The sequence below is a fragment of the Notamacropus eugenii genome, chromosome 1 (assembly GCF_028372415.1).
Source record: "Notamacropus eugenii isolate mMacEug1 chromosome 1, mMacEug1.pri_v2, whole genome shotgun sequence".
In the NCBI taxonomy this organism is placed as follows: Eukaryota; Metazoa; Chordata; class Mammalia; order Diprotodontia; family Macropodidae; genus Notamacropus; species Notamacropus eugenii.
Window position 1 is genome coordinate 292,310,637 of NC_092872.1, and position 18,079 is coordinate 292,328,715.

The following is an 18,079-nucleotide window of genomic DNA, read 5'->3' on the forward strand; positions in this document are numbered from 1 at the left end:
AAATACTATCTTGGATGCATCTGCCCCCTGTAATTAGATAGACTATGGGAGGGGAATATTGTGTATATTCACTGGGTCTTGAGTGGTTATATTGAACTGCTTTTCTCTTTTCTCCCTGCATATTCTTTGTTACAAGGCATGGCTCATTGGGTAGGAGAGTGGTAAAGGGTATATTCAGAAATTATTTGACATTAAAGCAAAAGGTTTTTTTAAAAAAGAAATCCCACCATGAAAAAAGTTTTCTTTGAAATATTTCTGGCTTTCATTTCTTCCTCTCCAAGGAATACTGTACCAAAGTGACAAAATATGGAGGAGAATAAAGACCAGAAATCCCAGACTTTGCCGCGCTACTTCAGAAGGACCAAGTATCACATTGGATGATAGAAACATGAGGGTCACAGCACAGACCAGAACACTTCCAACACAGTCCACAATCCACACTGAGTACCAGGGCTGTCAGTATAGAAATGTATCTAACGGGTCATGACCAGAAGGGGAGCCAAGATGGTGTGGTAGCAGGAAGAAGTACAGTGAGCTCCCCAAGAACTTTTCTCTAACTCTTCCAAAGAGATACAGAAACTGTACCAGGCGTGACTATACATATTTGTACTGGATTTTATTTTTCTTTTTTCCTCAATAGGAAGAGGGAGAAGGAAAAACATTTGGAACTCAAGAAATTTAAAAAAGAAAATATGCCAGACTGAATCCTGATTGGGAAATTCAAGAAAAAGAAGTAAAGTGAGTCATTCTTCAAGCCCAGGTCAGACAGAGATCTACAGATACTAGGGATCTGGTCATAAGTGCACTACCTGGAACATTCCAGTACAGAGAGTCTAGGAGTGTTTTACTGAAACTCTATATGTATGTTACTCAGGCCCATACCCAGGTCAGCTACATGCAGTGTTTAGACCAGTGAGGAAGTGATCAGACTGTACCCTGGATCATGATGATGACCCAGGAAACATCGAAAACTTTCAGGTCCCCAACCTGAGGTGTCCCTGAGATCCTCAATAACCCACAGAAAGTAGCAGCAGACCTAGTCCAGACCTTCCCTTCAAAAGGAAGCAAAGTCAGGAAGCAGCTTGGAAGAATGAGCAAACAAAAAAAGACCCCACTATAAAAGCTATTGCAACAACAGGGATGCTCAAAACGTAAATCCAGAAGAAAAGAATGACTCCAAAATGTCCATAAGCAGAGGTTCAAAGGAAAACACAGCTTGGGCACAAATTCAATTAGAATTCATGAAAAAAATAATTCATAACTTTAAAAAAAAGAACAATTTTTTCATATAAATGAGAGCATTTGAGGAAAAAAACTGGAAAAGAAATGAAAGCCAAGGAGGAAAAAATTGGAAAAAGAAAATCTTGGCACAAGTGGTGTAAAATTTGTTGCCCATGCAAGAAATTCCCCAAAATGAGAATGGACCAAATAGATTCTAATAACTCCATGAATTTGTAAGAAATAGTGAAACAAAGTCAAGACTGAAAAAAATGGAAGAAAACATAAATTATCTCAGAACAAAAGGGTAGAGAACTTGAAATGTGATAATCCAGAAGTCAAATGACATAGGCTTACAAGAAAGAATAATTTACCTGGCAAAACTAATTATAATGTTACAGGGGAAAAATTAGCCTTCAAGGAGTAGAAGATTTCCAAGCATTATGAAAAGACCAAATCTGTGAAGAAATTTTGAAATGCAAAGACAGAGTCAAGATGATCTTAAAAGAAGAATGGAAAGGAGGAGAAAAGAAATGTACTATGTGAGGGAAAAGGAAAGGAAGGATGGGAAAAATTATCTCACATAAATGGGTTTGTGTGGAGCAGCTGATACTAAACCTCACTTTCACCTGTACTGACTGATCAAAGGAGGGAAGGATACACATGCGCACACACAAAGGCGAGGACAGAAATTCATTTCACTAAATAGTAAACAAGAAGGAAAGGAAAGAAGAGGAAACAAAGGGAAGGCAGATTAAAAAAGAAATTAGTTCTAAGAAAAACAAACTATAAATTTATGCAAACATATTGATGGTTCTTTTTGTTGTGGCAAAGAACTGGAATCTGAGAGTTTATCTATCAATTGGGAGAATTACTGAATAAATTGTGGTATGTAAATTGTGATCCGCTACTAATGGGCTAAAAAATGATGATCAGAGTTGTCAAACCTGTGGACTACAAAAATTCCACTGCTCCATCTGAACCAGATTAATATGTAACTGGGAAAGATTTAACAAAAAAAAAAACTCCACAACATGGATATGCTAATTTTTGGTTTTCTAAGCAAAGATGTAGGGATCTGTAGAGATCAGTTTCTTTTTGAGTTTGATACCACTGGTCTAAAATACTGGTTCTCAAACTTTTTGGTCTCTGGACCCCTTTATACTCTAGAAATTGCAGAGGGCCCTAAATAGCTTTTGTTTACATGGGCTGAAGTTATTAGTGTTTTCCAGTTAGAAATAAAATGGATATTTAAAAGTATTTATTCATTCAAAAGGAACAACAATAAATCTGTTACATATTTACATGACCTTTTAAAATGAAAAATAACTTTTCCCAGAGAAAAAACTTAAAAGTAACACAGTATTGCCTTCCACATTTTTGCAAATCTCTTTAATGTCTGTCTTAACAGAAAATAGCTTGATTCTCCTATGTGCTTCTACATTCAATCTGTTGTGATACATTGTTTTGGTTAAAGGATATGAAGAAAATCCTCAAATGGATGTATAGTTGGGAAATGGAGAAGCTTTTTAATAAATAACTTTTTTGTATAATTATGAAAATATTTTTGATCTCAAGGACCCTCTAAAAGGGTTTTGGTGATCCCTAGAGATCCATAGATTATTGTTTGAGAATCCATGAGCTAGAGATTTTTATTCCAATCATATCTCAATACTGCAGAATCCCCTCAGAAACAAAGCAATACAATCTTCTTATCAAAGTGGTTTTTATTTAAGTTAACTGTAGTGGGCAACTGGACACTTATCCCAGCTATAAATCTATTATACCCAGGATAACAATCTGATTTTTCAAACTACACAGAAATTCAGGCTCACTACATTTAAGGAATAAGATCAAAGGAATAAATTGATAGACATAGGATCAACTCCTACCTTTATTTTTCCTTCTTTAAACCACTGACTCAGTTGTAGAACTCCAGACTCAAATTTGTCCTTGTAATCAAACAACAGAAATCTGTCCCTATAGAACAATAAAAGAGAGCAATCTAAAACAGGAGAAAAGCAAGATCAGATAATTTCCCAAGTCTCTGAAATCTTTTCATGTAACAAATAACATGGCTTAACCATATTGACTTTGGCCAGATGTGGTTTGACAAATGTTATGAAAATAAAAGGTATCAGGGAGTCAATGTCAAAATCATTTTCTGAGTTAACAAAACGTATTTACTGGGCTTCATGTGGTTTTAAATGCACATCATTACTCTGCAAGGCTTCTACTCCAAGGAACAAGATGCCCCTTCCACGATAAGCTCATTACATCTAATCTCATCACCATGATGGTGAATCAAGCCCTGATTGACATGACCGCTTTCAGTCTCCTCTCTCCTCTGACTGGAGGGCTGGCAGGTGAAGTATCAAATGCTTCCCAAAGCCTTCCTTTACAGAGGGCAGGAACTAGGCTCTCAGTTCCTCTATCCATTTTGCAACTGCTTCTCTGCCTGGTCTCAACTCCAGGGAACAAGGTGCTCCCAGGTGCTCCCTACCTTTCCTGTATCCTTTTGTATGTTGTCTCTACCCTATTAGATTGTAAGCTCCTTGAAAGTAAGAACTGTCTTTCTTTTTACTAATTGTATCCCCAGCACTTAGCACAATGCCTGGCACATAGTAGGTACTTAATAAATGTTTATGAGATTCCAATGGGATGAGGGAACAGCTCTGGGCAAAAAAGTATATCTATGTGTGTATATATTTGTACATACATATAGTATATGCATACATGGTTTTAATATCGTAGTAAATATGGAAAAAAAAGAATACCTTGTGATGTTTTTTGTTTTCAGAATTGACTCTACTTCAGGCAGCAATGGGGGAGGATGAAGCATATCATTATTGTATTGAGATATCTGACCGCACAGGATAACATGGCTGTTCTTATTCATCTATTCAGAAAAAAAATGATTACTATCCCCCCAAGAAACAGATTTTTCTCTAAAGTTACTACAGATAGAGCTGCTTTATGAAAAGTATGTTTTGATAGAATAAGTGTCAATGAAAGAATCCTTGGAAGCCCACAGAAAACAAAACCCCTGAATATTCCATTAATAGTAACTTAAGAGATTTTTTGGGGGGAAGACTCTATCCATGACACATATTTATGAATATAAAAGACAACAAAAGCTTATTACTTATAAAGAAACAATTTGGAAAAATTAATGTGAAAAGGATTAGATTATCTCATTTGATAGAATGCCTTCCTTGAGGGCAAGGACTGTTTCATTTTTGTCACTGTGTCCCCAGCTCTGCATGCTGCCTGAAATGCAGTAGCTGCCTGGTCATTAGCAAAGAGCTAAATGTTCAACAAAACATCTGGCTCCATGTCCTTTCACCCCTGCTATTCTATCCTCTGGAAGTCTTGTTCTATATAATTAACAAATTTCTCTGATTCTTAGGTCTTTTTCTCTCATGCTACTTCCATCTTCTGGCACTTATTGAGACCTGACATTCAATGATATTTCATCACTTGCATTCTTTCTAGGATGGGCTGCACCTTCTTTCACACTCCCCAACTCACTGGTCCCAGGAGGAGAGATGGAATACTTCTACCATCACTCAGCAAAGCAAACTGTCCTCATTTAAGAGTCACTATCCATATTTCTTACTCACATTCAGGTGTCTATTATCTACCAAGCCCTAGGACATTCCTCCTTTTTCAAGGAATTCAGTACCTTGGCTCCTTTCCATCCAAGTTCATGATTTATATTAAGGAACTCAACATGCATTTTGCTATTCCCATAAATACTCTAACCTCCCAGTTCCTCAATCTACTTAACTCCCATGAGCCATTTCTTCATTCCACCTCAGCTCTGTAGTATTCTGATCTCTTATAGTTCCATCTGTCTGTATGCTATCAGGACTCCCAAACTAAGAGTACTCTTCTTTTTGCTTCTCTGTTTTCTTACTATTAGAAGAGACCATGTTTTCCAGAGCTAAGACCCAGCATCAACATGTGCCCTGAGCTTGGCATAGGAATAATCCTTTGCATTCACCCTCTGGATGAACTCTGCAGCAGCTAAGTCATAGAATTGGCTTAAACCAGCTCCAGGTGGTCCCTGAGTTCAGACAAGCACCTAAAGGAACCATGTTCTGGTCATGACACCCGGCCATGAATAGACTTTTTGTCAGTATATAAACTCACCTCACTGTCACAGCTGCACCTCACTAGTGTGGTCATACCTCGCTGCTTCCTTCTTTGTCTAGCCACAACTACATGTAAGAAGGCTTAGCCTTGCTGCCTTGGTCTTAGAGGAGAGCCCGGCACACACGTCAAGTTTCCCCACTCCAGTGGAATAAAGAAGGCTTTTTTCTGTAACCTCTTTGATTTGATTTGATTTTGTTTTTCAGAGTTGATTTTTGGTATAAAGTTTTTGCTAAACCTCTATAGCTCTTTGGTCAGAGTTAACAGTTGGTGTAGAGCCTCTGTGAGCTCTTTGGTATTTTCAGAGTTTAACAGCCGGTGTAAAACCTCTGTGGCTCTTTGAGTATTTATTTTCAGAGTCTGATAAGGCCTTACTGTTTTCAAACCTATTCTTCATGTTCATCATGACCTCCAAATTCCTCCAATCTCCAGTACTATCCCAGGCCATTAGCCTTGCTCTCATTATACTTTCCTCCCTCTTACCCACCCTATATATCTAGTCAGTTGCAGATCTTGTCATTTCTCCTTCTTTGAAATTTCTTTCATTCACATTGTCACCATGCTAGTTCAGGCCATCAACACCTCTTGCCTGGACTGTTGTAGCAGCTTCCCTTCCTCAAGTGTCTCTGCTCTCCACTCCAACCTCCACAAAGCTGCCAAAGTGATTTTCCTAAAGCGCCTGTCTGACAACATCACTCCTAAACGTAATAAACTTCAGGGGCTCCCTGTTACCTCTAAGATCAAATAAAAACTCCTCTTTTTTCACTTACTGACCTTCACAGATGGGCCCCTTCCTGCCTTTCCAGTCTTCTTACATGTAACTCTCCTCTGGCCTACCTGTGGTTCTCACTCACAATGCTCCATCTCCCATTTCCCTGCCTTTGCACTGTTGTTGTTCAGTCATTTTCAGTCTTGTCCAACTCTTTGTGATTCCATTTGGGGTTTTCCTGGTAAAAATGGTTTGCCATTTCCTTCTCCAGATCACTTTACAGATGAGGCAAACAAAGTAAATGACTTACCCAGTACATAGCTAATAAGTGTCTGAGGCCTCATGTGATCTGAAGTTCCTGGCTCCAGGCCTGGAGCTGTAACCACTGTGTCACCTAGCTGCCTTTGCATGGGCTGTCCCCAAATGCCTAAAACGCATTTTCTTCTCACCGCTATCTCTTGGAATTCCTATGTTCCTTCAAGAATCAGCTGAAGGACCAGATTCACAGTCTTGATTCCAGGAGCTACTAATGCCCTCCGTCTCCCAGAACTACCTTGTATTTATTTTTTATACATTTATGAATGTATACAATGTATCCTACAATAGCAGAGAAACAAGTATTTTGTTTTTGTCATTGTATCCTCAGTGCGTGATACTTAGTAGGTGCTTAAACAGTGCTTATTGAGTGATTGTTCTTATTGAAAGTCTGCGATACAAAGTACATAGTAAGCAGCATTAGTTAGCAGAATATAATAATAAAGTATCAGGTTGTTCTATATTTGAACTTTGCAGAACTGTTTTTTTGGCTGGTGGCTCAGAGTAACAAAGTAGGGGTGTGTGTGTGTGTATGTGTGTGTGTGTGTGTGTGTGTGTGTGTGTGTGTGTGTGTGTGTGTGTGTGTGTGTGTGTGTGTGTGTGTGTGTAAATAGACATTCCTATACACACATATATATACACACACACACATACAAAAGAAATAAAAACAGTTTATTCAAATTTATAGCAGGAAGTCATCAATTACCTGGCGTATAACAGTATCACTGATGACACCACCAACGTTGTCAAAGTACACATCCACTCCAGATGGGCAAGCCTTACGGAGTTGTTCTGCCACATTCCCCTTCTTATAATTAATTGCAGCATCAAAGCCCAGTTCTGAGACCAAGATGGAGCACTTCTCATTTGTTCCACAAATTCCCACCACTTTAGAACAGCCTTCCAAACGGCCAATCTATAAGAATAAAAGTTTGAAAATTAAATGGTTTTATATTTTTATAACAGCACCTGGAATGGTGGAAAAGCTGTAAGCTGATACAAGTAGGTGCTGCATTTACAACAGTTCAGATCAGGTCAGAATTTTTAAACTTTTTGTCAAAGGAGACTGAAAGACTTAAAAAGATACAATGATATGGGATATAATATGATGTTTAAAACAAATCATAAAGCTAGAAATAGAACACAGTGACTTTCGAGTTTATAAATAGAAATCTTAGATATGATTTTATTAAAGGAATCACTGGATCATTAACAAATCACAACGCTACATGGGAACCTAATTGTCTGAGCCTGAGAGATGCCAAAAGCACATTCAGACTAAATTACACTTCTGTAAGTTCTCATTATGAATACATGTTTATTATATTCATTTATAAAATACAAATATTGTAGAAATGTTTAAAAACATGCTCTCAGGGCATTTTTACATTTGGTTCTGAAAAAAATACATCAGGTAAAACAACCAGGGAGCAGGTAGTTCCATAGAAATAATACTTCCGAACACAGCAATAATCCAACTGATGTTCAAAAGTTAAGGCCAATGGGGACTAAACACAAGTTCAGATTGTTACCAGTTATTTGATTTGTACCAAATTATGGTGTAACAGTTTCACAATGTTGTAGTGTTGTTTGGTTATAATGTATTAAGATGTTATTGTAAAATGACATTATTTAGAGTAACATTAAACTATGTCTGTACTAAATTCTAGATTTTTGTGCCCAATGATTTATCTTTTATTTGGATTTTTTAAAAAAAAAAATCCAGATTAGTTATGGTTTTAGCAGATTTACTCATTAGAATATGAAATTTCAGAGAGGCAGCTTTTTTTTCCTAATTATTTCCATCATAGCATTCAGTCACATCTAAGTCTGTTTTTTCTAAATTTCTCATAAATGGAGAACTAGCCCCAAACACATCCTCAAATCACAATATCCTTATTTTTAACAATAACTAATATAATGGACTACTTACACACAACACTTCTATCAGAAATATTTAGGCAAAACATTACATATACTTCTCAGTCATATACTTCTTCCCATCTATTGTTGTATTGAGACTTCAGTTATAGATATCTTTTTAAAAACCAAGTAAGCAATCATGAGAAAAGTTTACCTGGCCAGCCAATGATCCACAAGCACCTGCAGCTCCACTGACAACCAATGTCTGGTTGGAACCAGCAGTTATGTGACCTTGTTCTTTAATTGCAAGTAAAGAAGTCAATCCTGTTGTACCAACAGCACCAAGAAAGTAAGAAAGGTGCCCATCTACAACTCGTGGGTCTACCTAAAACAAAATATGCACATATTTTATATCACACCACAGATTTCTATTAAAGTTTAAACAGGAAACATTGGTGGAAATTTCTATATAATTTCTGGTATGGTAAACTGTCTATATGTTTAGAGAACTAAAGTATAAAAGTTGGACTGAAGAAAGTATGGCAAAGCAGATATAGAGTTGGGGCTAGAACTCAGGAAGACCTTGTTTTGCCTGTCACAATTGGCTGTGTGACTGTGGGCAAGTCACATAACCTCTTAGTGACCACAAACAACTCACACTCAGCTGCTGAACAGTTGCCAATCTGCATTGGTAGAAGGAGTTTTCCTTACTGGAACACTATGACAAACCATCATGCAAAAATGGCAACATTAGAATATGGAATCTATCATCAAAGCCTCAAGCCCAAGTTCACCCTCCAAAATATCAAATGATGTGACTGGGAAAACAGGGCCACTGACATGCTATTGGTAGAGCAAATGATACAGCCATTTTGCAAAGAAATTGAGAACAATACCCAAAGAGTTATTAAACTGTACATTCCCTTTAACCTAGCTGTACCACTACTAGTGGTATAGAAATCAAAGGAAAATGTCCGATATGTATAAAAATATTTACAGTAGGACTTTTTATAGTGGCAAAGAAATGGAAGCTGATAGGGTGCCCATCATTTGAATGGCTGAACCAATTATGGCACATTAATATAATGGAATACTACTGTGTTATAAGAAAAAATTAATGAAAGAAATAATTTCAGAGAAACCTGGGACTGCTTGAACTTATGCAGAGTAAAGTGAGCAGAACCAGGAAAATAATTTAAACTATATCCATATTGGGGGAAAAAAACAATTTTGGAGGATTTAAGAACTCTAATCAATGCAATGAACAAACATAATTCCAGAAGACCAATGATGAAAAATGCCATCTATCTCCTGACAGAAAGGTGATCAACTCAGGGTGCAGAATAAGGCACAGTGAGACACACACAGACAAAATGGCAATTTGTTCAGCTGTACTATATGCAGAGTTACAAGGGTTTTCAGTGGGGAGGAAGGGAAGCTATGATAATTCTTTCATCAACAAAAAAATGCCATGAATGTGAAAGGTCTGGATCTCTGCTTCAGCTGCTCAAGGTTTGTGTTTTTTATCTTCTTTTCTACATCGCTCTTCCATTAATTAGCTTTGTGATCTTGGGAAAGAAACTCTATCTTCCTTTGTTTCAGTTTCCTGATCCATAAAATGAGGGAAGGTTCCTTCCAACTACGATATGATTTGTAGGTCAATTACCAAAATGAAATAATAATAACTCCTCATTTGTATAATAACAGTTTAAAGTTTGCAAAGCAATTTCCTCATAACCCTGTAAGGCAGGTATTGCAAATTATTAGCGGCTGTCATCAGGGCCGGTATTAGGCAAAACTGTGAAGTGATTTCAGGAGCTCTTCCTTTCTTTTTCTGTATCCTAGTGCCCCTTAAACACCTTTCCTTCCCCTAAGCAGTCCTTGTCCCCATACTGCCTTTCAGCTGCTTAGCTCTCAGATGCAACATTCCTTCAGTCAGCAGCAACCCAAGTTCTTGATGCTTTTTCCTATATTCTCCTTTCAAAACTTAACTGTCTTCTAAATTAGTCCTTTAAAAATCTCCGTCTGTTAGGAAAAACTCTAGCTGAGATGTGCCACACTAATGCCTATAGAACAGTAGTAATAACACATGTGTACGCCAGCAGTTGTTTTTAACACGTGATGAAAAGTTTCAAGTCCTAAGGCAGGCCAACTGGTGAGTGGGAAGTTAAGAGGAGGGGAGGATTTCCACGTAAACTTTCAATTCATACAAATCATACAAAGCCTCTGGTTATTAGATGGAGTGACTAAGGTCCCTTGATTTCAGTTTAAGAATAATTGCTTCTCCTGTAAATTCGACAGCAGATGAAGCTCATTAACTATACTTTCAATGAAAACATAGTTAATTTTTATATGACTTGTTCTTATATAAATTTGCAGGCAATAAAAAGGAATTTGGAAGACAAAATAATCAATTAACTGTTGGTATAGATTTTGCTACATGTTATCACATTTAACGAATTAGTAGGCAGAAGAAACTGGATGATTTCATTATGTTCTTGATATTAAGCAGAATCAAATGCCAAGGAAAAAAAGGAATTGGGAATTATAGGAAATGTATACACATTGATTATTAGAGATTACCTTTTCAAGTGTGTTTCCCTCTAAAATAGCCTTCGTCTGCCAGGGCCAATTAAAAAATGTCACAAAATCGCCTTTAGCTAAATTTTCATATTGACTCTCTTCTACAACTCCAACACCTCCACCATCAATCACTTCAGACAGCTGCCAAGGCTTTATAAAGTCAGCACCAGTGTCTTCATTCAATCTAATACGCTGAAAAACAAAAACAATTATTAGGAGAATTCTGAAAATACTTCTCTATATGTATCTATCTAGAAACCATTAAAAAGGGATATACTGAATGGTGTTGAGAAAAAGTAAAATAGTGTTAATTAAGTATGAAGAATTCCTCTGAGATAAAAAACAAAACTTTATCTTCCTCTTTCCTTTCTCTTCTCTTAACTATTGCCTATTTAAAAATAGTCCTCTTAAAAAGATACTAGAAAGTGCCTGCTTAACAGATAGAGAGAATTTTTAATATCCTAATGAAACCATGAATCATTAGTATCTCACAAATTTTTCTAATCACCAAATCTGCAAAAAAAAAATTTATTTTTCTCATAGTTGTCCTTCTTCCCAAGGTCTTATTACTCAATCTTTTACCTCTGACTAAAAGGTAATGTTTTCAATTCCGAACCCATTTCTGGTGCCACAGTTAGAAAGAGCTATGTTGAAGTAGATCAGGTATGGCTTTTTCCAGATATATCATTCTTGTGAAAGGAAAAAGTTATCCATGTTAACAGTGAAAACCACAACTAAAGGGTTGCTTCAAGAGTCCCCAGAAGAGGGCACAATTGGATCTTCATCAGCTCTACCAACAAAATGAACAATTCCTAAAGAAGTTAAATACTAATAGAGAACACAATTCTAGACTATTTTTTAAATTTGTGATAAAAAAAAAACCCGTAACAATATAGGCAGACAAAACCACAAGCTACCAGGCTTCTTTTTGCTTCTCTGAAATGTGACAAACCATAATATATAAATATGAAAGACTTATTCCCTTCAAACAGGAAAAAAAATGTCATTGACAATGGCTCAAAGCCACATGATTTATTCCAACAGGCAGTTGCACAGAAATCAATGAAGATCTCCCATTTTAGTGATGTTACAAAATAAGGCTTCTGAAACATACCTAAATAAGATTACTTAAACTACTTGTTGATCTTAGTGTTATTTATTATAATGGCCTCTGAGGAACAATTTTCATAAGAACATACAAATTATGAGGTGGCTAACCAATGAAAATATATAAAACTTTAGGTATAAGAATACTAAAGACCACCTGGACAGAAAGAAGAGACAGATGAGGAGCTTGGGAAATATCACAGGCCTGGCATGGAGATATGATATATTAGGGATGGGGGATTTCAATTATCCAGCAGAAGAGCTAAGAATAATTTTCTCCCTTAGTGCCAATTTCATCCTTCAAAAGGAGAATTTCTACTCTGAATCTAAGTCTCACTAACAGGGAAAAACTGGTTGCTGAGGGAGAAATGATGAGACGCTAGGTAGAAGTGATCACTTCCTATGAGAGTTTGTACATAAGGAAGGGCAGAGGAGAGGAAATCTGGACAGTATGTATTATGAACCTTAAATTTTAAATTTAAAAAATAAAAAAATAAAAATTAATTTTAAATTTAAAAAGTCCAATTTTAAAGAGTTCAGTTCATCTCCAGTCATCCTGATGAGCATCTGGTCACTGGATTCAGATGGCTCTGGAGGAGAAATGAGGTTGGTGACCTGCACAGCCCTGCCTCACTCAAAAAGAAAACAAAGTCAAGTGCAAGTCATGTCAATACTTCTCTGATGGCATGGTCTTCTGTGGCAAACAAAGGTAAGATCTCATGGAGTAAAATGCTTCTGAGAATGTCATCTCAGGAGGACTGGGAGATATTTAATAATGAAGTTCTCAAAGCTCAAAGAGAAATTACTCTAAAATGGAATTTGTCTGAAAAGATTCAATTCAATAAAAATTTGTTAAGCACCAAAAAGCACTGTGCTAAAACATTACACAAAAAGAGGCAAAAGACAGTACCCCTCAAAGAACCTTAGAATGAAAAGATAATTTTGTATGCACAGGAATTCACCAACAACCTTGGGTTTTGAAAAGAAATGTTCAGTAGATGGGAAAAAAAGGCAGCTAACAGAGGATGATGGCAAAGTCTTATGCAAATCATGGTAGACCAAAAAAAAAAAAAAAAAAGGACAAAAAAACGGAAGAAAGAAACAGAAAGAGAAAAAATTCCATTTAAAATAACTATGCATGGTAAAAAAAAACTTGTGAGTCTGCCCACCACAGGAATTATATGAACACAATTCTAAAACACTTCACAGAAATCAAGACATCTAAATAACTAGAGAAATATTAATTGCTCATGAGTCAGCTCAGTCAATTTAATAAAAATGACAATACTACCAAAATTAATTTACTTATTCAATGACATAATAATCAAATTACTAAAGAATTACTTTATAAAGCTAGAAAAATCATAACAAAACACATCTAGGGGAACAAAAGGTTAAGGATATCAAGAGAACCCATGGAAAAAATGTAAGGAAGTAATACTAATAACATCAGATCTCAAACTATATTACCAGGCCATAATTATCAAAACCATTTGGTACTTGGTAAGAAACAGAGAGACTAATCAGTGGAACAGATTAAGTACACAACATGGAGAAACAGGAGCATAGTAACATAGTGCTTGATAAATCCAAAGTTACCAGCTAGTAGAGCAGGAGCTCAATATCTGACAAAAACTACAGGGAAAACATAAAGAGTGATATCACAAGCAAATCAGAGGCATATGGAAGACATTACATATCAGATCTATGGAGAGGGCAAGGATTTGTATCAAGAGAGAGATTTACAGGAAGTAAAATTGATAATTTTGATAATATTAAATCAAAGGTTTTTTTTTTTATACAAACAAAACCAATGCAGCTAAAATTAGAAGAAAAACAGGGAACTAGGAAAAAAATCTTTGCGGTGTTTCTCTGATAAAGGTCTCATTTCTAAAATATATAGGGAATTGGGTGAAATGTATGAGAATAAGAGTCATTCCCCAAATGATAAATAGTCAAAGGATAGGAAAAGACAACTTTTGCAAGAAGAAACCAAAGCTATCAATAGCCATATTAAAAAAAGTGCTCTAAAATAATAATAACAGTTCTAGGGAACAGTTTGGAACTATGCTCCAAAAAGCTACCCTTTGACCCGGCAATACCGCTACTAGGGGGCAGCTAAGTGGTGCAGTGGATAGAGCACCAGTGCGGGAGTCAGGAGGACCTGAGTTCAAATCACACCTCAGACACTTGACGCTCACTAGCTGTGTGACCTTGGGCAAGTCACTTAACCCCAATTGCCTCATCCTGGGTCATCTCCAGTCATCCTGATGAATATCTAGTCACTGGATTCAGATGGCTCTGGAGGAGAAGTGAGGTTGGTGACCTGCACAGCCCTCCCTCCCTCAAAAAAAACCAAAGTCAAGTGCAAGTCATGTTATTACTTCTCTGATAGCATGGTCTTCTGTGGCAATGAAGGACAAACACATGCACTGCTACTAGACCTATACTCCAATGAGATAAAAGGAAAAGGACACATATACACAAAACTATTTGTAGCAATTCTTTTTTGTGGTGGCAAAGAATTGGAAACTGAGGGGCTGCTCACCAGCTGGAGAATGACTGAACAAGTTATGGTATATGAATGTGATGCAATACTGTTGTGCTGTAGGAAATGATGAAGGGGATGGTTTCAGTCAAACCTGAGAAGACTTATACAAACTGATACAAAGTGCAATGAGCAGAACCAGAAGAACAATGTACACAGTAACAACAATTTTGCAAAGATAATCAAGTACAAACATAGCACAATCAACGTAATGATCAAGTACAATTCCAAAGGACGCCTCATGAAATATGTTCTAAACCTCTTGAATGAGACCTGACAGACTCAGAGTACAAAATGAAACATTTTATTCTGTTCCATCCTTTTTCTTACTTTTTTCCCTTTGTAACATATTTAATGTAGAAAATTGTTTTGCATGTCAATACATATCTGTGTGGGTTTTATTTTTCTTGTCTGGGGTGGGGTAGGAAGGATAGAATATAGAACTAAAAGTAAAATAAAAATGAACTTAAATTTTTAGAAATAGTTAATCCTGTACTCTCAAAACAAGAAAAATTGTTAGGAATAGTAAAACTTAGATTTTTGAAACTGGCAAGGAAATCTCAGGACAACAAAAAGTCTCTCTCTCTTTTTAATCCTATCTGTGGAGAAAAAGAAGAAACAAAGAAGAAATAAATAACTTTGCTTGGGGTGGATGGGATAACTGACAACAGAGAGAAGACAGAACTCCCCAAATCTTATTTTATTGTCTCATTTCTCTCTGCAGAGGATAATGACCTCTACGCTAAAAATGACAGAACAAAACTAACAGGGAATTGATACTCAAGATATATAAGGAGAGAGTAAGAGAGCACCCAGATGTCTTGGAAGAAGACCAGTCACTTGACCCAAATAATCCAAAAGTACCGACAAATATGACTGTTGAACCACTATCACTGATATCTGAAAGATCTTTATGAAAATGGGAAAGGCATCACAAGATTGGAGAGGGACAAAAAAATGATGTAAAAAAATTTGTAAAAAATTTATCATTGGGTGCCATGCAAACAGCAGGTGCTAGGTAAATATTTATTGATACAGAAAAAGAAACAAAGATCTAGAAAGGGAAGAAATTGTTGCTCTTTATCCTTCATTCTCAAAGAGGGCCAATAACATCATGAGGGTGATGTCTTGACTTGCTTGGGAACTGTATTGAAGTGTGGCAGTCACACAAGTTTGTCAGCCTTACTCTCTCCTCCAGAATCACTGAAGTCCAGTGGCAAGACAAAAGTCAATGATTAAAAAGAAATAGTATGGCTTCATGAAGAAAAAGTCACAGCAAATTAACCCCATTTCCTTTTTCGTTTGGATTACTAATAGAGTAGATGAGGGGAATGCTATGCATATAATTTACCTATATTTTAGCAAACCTTTCAATAAAGGTTTAGCTAGTGGTACAGTGGATACAGTGTCAGGGCTGGAATTAGGAAAACGAGTTCAAATTGGCCTCAGGCCCTTTCTAGCTATGTGACCATGGGCAAGTCACTTAGCCACTGTTTCACATTTTTTTATCTGACTTCCTTTAAGATTCAGTTCAAGGGCCGCCTCCATCATGCCATCCCCACAAACTAAGCACACATCTTAGGTATGTTGTTGGGTATTCTAAGAACAAAAGCAAACTGCATTAGACAATCAATGTACCATTCTTTGCTAATCGTTCTACCCAGTTAAGATACTCCAATACCTTAGTGTGCTATGCTAAGCATTGGGGATACAAAATGGCAAGACAATCCCTGCTCTTATGGAGTTCATAGGCTTATGGGGAGATGAGTTGAAAACAAAACCAAATAAGCCAGAGAAAAATTAGAGATAATTAACAGAGAGCAGAAGCTAGCAGTAAGGGGGATCAGGAAAGGCTTCCTGCTGAGGGTATGGTGTTAGATGGGATTTCAAGGAAGCCATTGACACCAGGAGGTGGAGATAGGAGGGAGAGCCTTCCAGACATGAAGAACAGACAATAAAAATGCCTGCAGTCAGGAGGAGTCTTGTTCAAGGAACAGTCAGGAAGCCAATGTCACTGGATTGTAGAATTCATGGCAGGGGGAGTAAGGTATAAGAAGACTGAAAGGTAGCAAAGGTGTGAAAAGGCTGTAGTTGCCAAATAAAGGGTTTTTCTCTTGGCAAAGATACTAGAGTGGCTTGCCATTTCCTTCTCCAGCTCATTTTACAGATGCAGAAACTGAGGCAAACGGGGTTAAGTGACTTGCCCAGGATCACACAGCTGATAAATATCTGAGGTTGCATTTGAGCTCAGGTCTTCCTGAATCTGTGTCCGGCCACTGTGCCACCTAGCTCTCCTTGGCACATATGCCTGGCACACAGTAGACACTTAAAAAAGATTTCTTGATTATTTTGCCATAAAAATTAAGCTAAGGGAGAGACTTAAAGAAACCTCAGAGGGAAACAGAGCCAAATGAGCAGAACCAAGAGATCATATTAAACAGTGACTATAGCAATTGTGAAAGATTAAATTAAGTAAGATCACTGCAAAGACCACTGATAAAGACTTGGCACAGATGTGATGATTCACAGATGCAGAATGAGACTGAAACAGCCAATGTATGGCTTTGTTTTCAGTAACTATCCTTACTTGTTACAAGGAAGGACTTTTGTTCTGGGTAGGAGAAGGGGTGGTACTGATAGCCTTACTTAAAAAAGAAAGAAAAAAAGAAAATTAAGAAAAAAGTGTCAGCAAATATTTTTGAAAAATAGAAGAGAGAAGAAATAAGAAAGGGACACAGAAAGGGACAAAGAAAAACAGGAGTGTTAGAACTACCATGTTAAATTTGAATGATAAAAACTATGTATTAGAGGTTTCATAGGGAATCTTCATTTCCAGTTTTTCTATAGAAAACATTCATTTTTGTTGATGTTTATCAAGTTCACAATAAGAAAAATAAAATATTTTTAAAGGGAGGCTCTGCAATATTCAGGACTAAACGAATTCACTACAATGTCAGCCACAAAAAGGAAGATTCAGGGAACTTTTCTGTAAGGAGTTCCATTCTGACTTGAACTCCGTGCTTAAGCTCCTGCATGACAAAGTTGAACATCTCAGATAAGCATGTATCTCACACAAAATAAAGGCCACAAGATTGTAAGAAAAGGTTATCTCCCACATCTTTCAAGGAATCTCATAATTCTGACATATACAGGGAGACATCTTGTTAGAGGAAAGCTTGTAAGGCAGCATTTTGTCTGACTAAATCAAATGCTTTTTTATAGCCAACAAACAATAGGCAGAGTGGAATTTTATATTCTCTATGCCTTTCAGTCAATGGTGTGATGGCTAAAGTATGGTTTATGCTTGTACAAGTCTAATTGTTCCCTTATAATGCCCTTTTCAATAATACCCTACATGCACATGTAACTTATTCTCATAAAAAATTACCATCACTGTTATTTTAATCAGAGCACCTTGCTACTTACCATATAAGGATCCACAGAGAGATAGAGAGTTCGGACTTTTACTTGTCCCTTGTTTAATTTATCTGGTAAATTAGCCTCTTCTGTGCGGAAATTCTCTGCCACTGGAACACCATGTATTCCTAAAATAATGGTGGATAAACAAAAGGGCAATATAA

General features: G+C 36.8%; 1 protein-coding gene across 10 annotated transcripts in view; it reads right to left on the reverse strand.

Moving 5' to 3' along the window:
• The window catches only part of LOC140517695 (prostaglandin reductase 2-like), a 76,268-nt gene that overhangs the window by 11,831 nt on the left and 46,358 nt on the right, over positions 1-18,079 (reverse strand). For 9 of the 10 annotated variants that reach the window (XM_072629160.1, XM_072629155.1, XM_072629154.1 and 6 more), the window contains 6 exons: positions 17,925-18,043; positions 10,844-11,035; positions 8,475-8,645; positions 7,104-7,313; positions 3,996-4,117; positions 3,111-3,198 (listed from right to left, as the gene is read on the reverse strand). In XM_072629160.1, the coding sequence (XP_072485261.1) occupies positions 3,111-3,198; positions 3,996-4,117; positions 7,104-7,313; positions 8,475-8,645; positions 10,844-11,035; positions 17,925-18,043 (902 nt within the window). The remainder of the gene's footprint in view (positions 1-3,110; positions 3,199-3,995; positions 4,118-7,103; positions 7,314-8,474; positions 8,646-10,843; positions 11,036-17,924; positions 18,044-18,079) is intronic. The other variant, XM_072629161.1, reaches the window with a different exon arrangement.